The sequence below is a fragment of the Bombus impatiens genome, unplaced genomic scaffold (genome assembly GCF_000188095.3).
Source record: "Bombus impatiens unplaced genomic scaffold, BIMP_2.2 scf_2645, whole genome shotgun sequence".
Taxonomy (NCBI): Eukaryota; Metazoa; Arthropoda; class Insecta; order Hymenoptera; family Apidae; genus Bombus; species Bombus impatiens.
Window position 1 is genome coordinate 38,841 of NT_179064.1, and position 7,359 is coordinate 46,199.

The following is a 7,359-nucleotide window of genomic DNA, read 5'->3' on the forward strand; positions in this document are numbered from 1 at the left end:
CAATTACTTCACTTACAACTATTACATAGCCCAGATAATAAATTGCTGAAGTCGAGTCTTTCGCGCATTTCCTACTATTATTACCCGAACTATTTCAATGTGTAGATCGATCCTAACAGAAAAACCAATTTTTTACTGTTCGCCGTATTTATTATAACGTAAGGACGCATGATTCATATAGAAATACATTTTAGCTGTATCTTCTTTTTTCTTTAACAGATAGATGTATGTGTCGAAAGTGCGCGAAAGACAAAGTTTTGCATCGCACAGGCATACTAGAATCTACGTCTTATTGTCGCGTCACAACGTTTTTTTGAACGGCACACTATATAAAATGAACGAAATGAACGTTTTGTTCTAAGGAACCCGAAGAATCGTTTTACAATCACCATCGATTTCCCTCGAACCGGAACGTGATCGCGTTCAAAAAATAATCACCTAAATAACAACTACAACAAGTACTCGCATGCTTGCATTGTTCTGCTCGCCTGTCGGATTATTACATCCGATCATGTTCGAGGCTCGATTATACGCGAAGTATGAAGGAAACTACGAAATTGGAAGACATGGATTTTGTTTCATTTCCCTTAACAAATACCTTAAACTATTGATATCCTAATATTAAATACAGCATTATTAATTAAGATACGCCGGCGTTGTGTAAAAGATTATTTATTACAACTAGAAGAAATCTTAGGAAACTAGACGTATATCGACGCGCGGGTGCACGCGTTTGTTGCACCGCTGCCACGTATAAATATCGTTTATTGCATAATACACACATTGCACTTTATTGTCCTGTTCACACGCCTCTAGAACGATGCTCACAGTGTTCTTTATGGTTTCCCTGAACTGTAAATACCGTGTGAAGGATGTGTGATTTTTATCGTGGAGAACGGTCGATAATTCGTGACAACGAAAAGCCTCCTTTGTCTCGAAGAAAATCCCTCTATTGCGGTCTGATAAAAAGTTTTTTCTCTGGTCGTTAAGCTCCCCCCGTTGAGCGCGTGAACCGGACCTAGCGTCTAAAGAAGTCTCTTAAGCCTAGGAAAGCAATTAAGCCATCTAAAGACCGATAATCGCAGATTGCGAACGTTTCGAAAAAAATATTCCACTACAGTCATACTTTGTCGATATCTCGTTGATCGGTAGATTAACAACGAGCAGCTGGGTCGAAAGCATCTTCAGATAAAAGACACGAAATACTCTTTTCTTATCCGCCGATCGCGATTATTGGAATTGCATACATGAATCGTAATATACGATCGAATCTCGCCCCGACGAGGATTATCGAGGAATATACATAGATTAGGAAAAGAAAGAAAGGTACACGAAATAAACGGTGTTTACGTGTTATCAATCAAAGAAACTAACCTTATATCTATCGGTACCATTGTTCCGACTAACCTACGAGATATGTAAATTCGTAAATCTGCTGCCTTCATCGTCCGGAAGCCCATCTTCCTCTTCACGGTATTATGTCACAGTTACAAGCGCTTCCACCCTTACCGTTGTCACATTGGTTCATACACCATCGGTCCCAGTCTACAGATGTTTCATCCGTGGAATCTTCCGTGCGAGAAGCATCATCTTTGGAGCCTGGTTTCTCTAAATTACCAGTAGCAGCATCTTTAGATGTCTCTTCAGATTCTGCTTTATTTAAATTGTCGGTATCTTTAAAGTCTGCTTGGATTATATCCTTTTCCACTTTGATCTCCGTGATGTATCGACGAACATCTTTGGTCTTTAAACTTTGACCTCGAACAATCTGTTGTTCGCCCGCCTTCTCCAACATCCTCGTTACATCGGTCCCCTTCAACTGATCCTCTTCGAATTTCTTGACTGTCGAAGGATCTTCTTGGTTATTCCTTGTTTCGCCATAATTTACGTCGTCGCAGGAACAGCCGTGATACTGGATAAGCGTCTGTCGAAACGTACGACAGGTATGGGTGTTGTCGAAGACGAGCAAATCCGACGAACCATGACACGGGGTCAAGCAGAGCCTGAAGAGACGGTGAATCGGGAACCGGCCTCCGCTGGACTGAAGAACGAGTTTCTGCTGGTGCTCGCAGCCTCCCGTAATCTCGGGGCTGGTGTTCCGTGCACGGCAGAGATAAACGCATGCGTGCTCGACCGGATGCGCGACCACCATGGCCAACAGCAACGCCAGCAACACCCACCGAAGTAGAGGCGTCATCTGAAAGTGATGGCTAATCAATACGAAAGCAAACGAGGAACTTGCCGCGTTCCGATAGCCGCCGGAGGAGGAATCGGAGGGATTGGTTATGACAATCGGGAATTTCCTGCAGCTCTCTTTCTCTTCTGGTATGTCTCCAAATGATATACAGGGTGACTCGCGTTACATAGTGCATGTAGTAGAGGGAATTTCTGGGAAGAAGGCGAGTAGAAATTGTGTGAAGATGGCTTTTGCCATTATATCTTGAGTGGCTTGAGTGGATGCGTTAAAATATAAAAGTATTGATAGGATACGAGCTGAAGTTGAAATTTTTAGGAAAAGAGGACGGTTCTCCATATATTTGCGAGTATAATGATCATTTTTTAACGATCAAAGTGAATAGTTTGGAGTATAAATACTTAGATAAAAAACAAACAGAAGATTGTTTGTATAACTTAGAACTTTAGCTTTTTTAACTTTAGAACTGATCATTGTTTCTTAATGATTAAAGTCGATGTCTAAAATTAAAGAGCGTTCCAAACAAGCATGCAGATTTTTGGTTACATAACAATTCACAATTATTATAGAGTTTGTATTTTTTTTCTAAATATAAAAGGAATACAAATTTTTAACAACTAGTATAATCATCAATTGAAATATAGATGATATTAAAACACTAAAACACAAATACTAGCAATTTATCTAATTCATAGCTTTATCTTTTAACATTTTTTTTCAAAAAACTCCTCGATTATGAAAGTATCCAAACAGTAAAATTGAATTAAAATTAAAATTATATTTTGGAATTTGACAATAATTTCTCTTGACGATTAAGACACATATCTGAAATTCTGAAACGATACGATCTGGAGTTGAGATTCTTGGAAAAGCAACGAACAATAGTATGTTTCGATTAAAAGGAGATTGTTCTTTTGTTTTCGATCGTCGAATTTCTTCGTCGAATAATGGATTGATTCGGGTATCACGAGACACACTATATCCTAGAAGCTTCGTTGGCACGCGGAGTGAGTAATACCAGGATCTTGGTATCCGTTATCGGTTTTGGGTGCCGTATGTCGATAACTGGTGCGGTCGTCCCCAGTTTGGAACGGGCAAACTTTACTAAAATTCCACTAATTGTCATCAAGGGCTCGTGCCTTCTTAGATAATCGGTAAGCCTTTATTTCCTAAGTTGTTTCGAAGGTTTTCTCGCGTCGATGATTTACGAGTAGAAGCTCGATGGAAACCGAAGAATTTCTTCGCACAAAAACCGCGATCGATTCCATGTGCAGTAGCGTGCACGGTACAATTTTTAATTTTAATTAAACGATAGAAGCTACAAGTTCTGGCATTTTTATTTTAATTGACATAATAGCAAACACGCGATGACACAGAAGAGATATACCAATTGCTTTTCAGTTTAACGAATAAAAATAATCGATGGCGATTGCTGGGATCGTGAAGCCAGCATTGAGATTCCTTTGTGTCGAGAATGTGGCACGCAGAAATTGAAATCTACTCCTGACAAAGGACTTTGTGAGCTTATTTCGTGAATCAGAACGACCCTGTTTTCTTCCTCTTTTGTTATTAAAACCGGAACATGTTGGCGATATTGAAAAGAAATTTGACTATTTGTTTTTTTGAATTTATGTAAATTAAAGATTGTACTTCACAAACTATATTACTCAAAATTTTTGCATTCTTGTATCGTGATTGTATCGTAATTTGTAGAATGCACGAACGGAAGCTTGTTTTTTCTTTCAATTACATATTCCTCCATAGGCTTCTAAATTTATATTTCTTTGTTCCAAATTTATATCTGTTTCGTACAAATCTTATAATTTCTTTATTAATAGTACCAGTGTTAATCCTTCAGAAATCAAATAGTTAACTTTCATAAAATTATCGAATTTATCCTCTGCATGATTCAATTCGAAAAATAACAATAATAAATAATTTTCGATAATAACAGCGTTTCAAAGCCAAATATCTATAATGTAAAAGGCATAAAATGATAACTTACCTTTAACATTAAACGTAAATTAGAAAGAAGACTTTATGATCCGACAACAGCTTGATCGCGCGAAATGAATGAGAGATTTGAAGCTTTACGACGCACGCCACTGGCTCGACTGTTTGATCACCAACAGTATGTATCGCATTAACTATCATTGGCTGTATCAACTGGTACAGACTGATTACGGACAAACGTGTCCAAGGAGCGTAATGAAAGATAACACAGCGGATACTTTTCCGTTCACGTTCGTTTCTTTTCTTAAAGGGTCACTGACCTATTGAAGACACTCATATTCATTCGAGGAACACGTAAATCCTATCCATCTGTTCATGGAAACAGTCTGAACACTCGATCTTATAGACTTCGATCGATTATCTATAAAAGTTCATGTAATGCTTATTCCTGGTATTCCTTGGGTCTTACCGATAATCGCGTACTCCAAGCAATTTCAATCTTTTCCTTGTAAAGTACGAAACAGGAGTGCAATCGTAAATACAAGGAATCAGTACATGAACGAGGGCGATTAAATTACCTGTATCTTGTGTCAATGATGAATGATTACGTTTACGTAATAACGATAACCAATGAAATCAGATTACTGGAGACAAGAAACAGAGATTATTAGAAACGTGAAAGAAGTTGAGTATCGCGTGGGATTAACTTTTTCTATTTTCTTATCTTCATTCATAAGGAAATGATGTAATACGGTGTAATAATTGCGATAATATCGTAAAACTTTAATACTTGTGAAATGATATATACGACAGGATGAAAATCATTATGAGTACAATTTTCTGTCATGTTACTTTAAACTTAGGCATATTCGTCGTCCATGGGACGTTATCACGAGATGCTGATAACGATAATCTGAAACGACGCAACAGAAAAAATGTAAGATCTCCGTGATAATACGAATTAAATAATGCTTACTTGTGACAAATGTTTTCCTCGACGTTACAAGTGGAATTTTTCAATTCCAAGGTATAGGGGCAATATCTCGTGTCCGGCGAATAAAAATTTTGAAGCGACTCGTCCCTTTGGCATTTATATTTTCCCAGACATCGAGCTTTCGAATGAAAAATGACCTCGCAACGAGATAAATGCGTGGACGAACTACGCCAGGTTTTCAATCTAGGTTACTCGAAATTCATTTCACGAGACAAACGAGCTCGTAGTCTGCCACCATGAATATTCACATTCACGCGTAACCCATTCGCGTATGCACGTACTGGCAAACGCGGGGGATACATACTACGTCTCATACGTCGAGTATCGATCGTTGTCGCGTTTCAATCATGTCTTATTTATTAGCAAAATGTTGTCCTTATGAGCAGTGAAATAAATCATTGTCGTTGTAATTTGTATAGATTCAGCATATTTGATCGAAAGTTACTTTTTTTTTTTGACCCTTGTCTATTCTTTGTGTTTAGTTAATTCGCTGGAATAAATGTAAAAATTGGTATACTTAACAAATACCTTCAACATTTATGAATAGTCTTTTCATATTCAATTGAAAAATTAAAACATTTAACTATTATATTATTTTTTATTTTGTTGGTTTTTTATCAGTGTATCTTTATGATACTGAGAGATCAATTATTCCTATCACGCTCTTCGAATTTTTATGTCAATATTTTATTTTTGTTTGAAGAAATAAAGGGGCCTGGATGATTAAAAAAGATTTGAATGTAAAATTCGTTTCGTGTATACTAACGTAAAATTTTAATGATTTCTTCATATTTTCATCAAATTGAGAAATTATATAATGGTAGAAAAATATGCCTGCGTTAAATTTAATTCAAAATAATTTCCGGATAGCATTATCTACATCGGGAAATTAAATATTCTAACTATGAAGATAAGTAAAAATAGATGATTTAAAAACGTAATTTGATTAGCATAACAGCTAACAAGCGTACCTTTACTACTCAACAGTTTATCAAATCATAACTTATAGTAATAATTAACATTTCTTATGTTCTATTTTAAAAAAATAAGGAATAATACAATACCTTCCTATAATATTCCAGGGTTAAAATTCGTCGCAAAATTGATATTCGTAGATAATACAGGATAATACACGACATATCGCGTTCCTGCAGTATCAAGGATTAAAAATTTAACGCATTTCATATCGACGTCTCTCTAAATCAAATAAACAATGTAACATTCATAACGGCGCCAGTGTTATCAGAAAATGAGCACGCACTTTATCTGTTTCATCGAGATAGTACTTTCATGATTTTCACGTAAAGACAAAGCGAGAAAAAGTGGAAAACAGCCCTCAGGAACAGCGGAGGAGGAACTTGGACACAAGTAATTTGCATTCTCTGGGCCGATAGCACCGTCAAGAAATTTATCCCGAGGCATCCGAGAATTCTTTTCCCGGTACCTCCGGGCTGCATCGTTTCAATTTAAACTTTCTGTGCGAAGTAACAGACGCGAGAAGCTGTTGAATCTCCTTCCACCAAATTCCAAATCGATTTCTCGTACAATGACACCCTTATTCTGATATATTGAAATGTCACCATGATTCTGTCTAATTGAATTTTTAACTTTTGAGTTCGAGCCCGAATATTCGTGAAGGAATATAAGAATATTCAAATCAATTGATGTTTACGTAATTGCTCTTAAGTATTATATCCGATCGTATGAATTTTCAATTATCCAAAGACTATTTTGGTCCATTCATCGAATTAAATCTCCTTCTGAATATCAAATTTAAGGTTTAGAGCAGTTTTCGAATATTTTTAACGAAGCTAACTGTTTTCTCAAGTAGGTAATACTAAAACTCTAATTAGGTAATTACCAGATTCGATGTACTAATTACTAAAAAAATCGTCAACTACGTTCTCAACAAATAATAGATAACTACCACTTGAAATTTTATCATTACGAGACTCGTTATGTTCTTCCCGTAACAAGATAATCGGCATCGCAGCTAGAGAGCCTTCAACTACATACTTAAATGAAGAACGTTCCAAATTATCAAAGAAAGAAGAAATGAAAAGAGATCAACTTATATACTCTTCTCATTGACCAACCCTTCATTCTCAGAATGCACTTTACTGACGATTTTACACAAAAACAAGTAACTACAATGGAAAAACAAGGGGGATCGTTAGCGAAGGAGAAGAACTCATATTCTCTAGTACATATAACGGGT

General features: G+C 36.5%; 1 protein-coding gene across 1 annotated transcript; it reads right to left on the bottom strand.

Annotated features, from left to right (window-relative positions):
• Positions 1-204: 204 nt before the first annotated feature.
• On the bottom strand, positions 205-4,354 carry LOC100750217. Its single transcript, XM_003494554.4, has 2 exons — positions 4,200-4,354; positions 205-2,197 (listed from the first exon to the last, which is right to left on the bottom strand). Exons 1-2 carry the CDS (start codon positions 4,206-4,208, stop codon positions 1,469-1,471), a joined length of 738 nt encoding a protein of 245 aa, XP_003494602.1. The 5' UTR covers positions 4,209-4,354; the 3' UTR covers positions 205-1,468.
• Between the last annotated feature and the right edge of the window lie 3,005 nt (positions 4,355-7,359).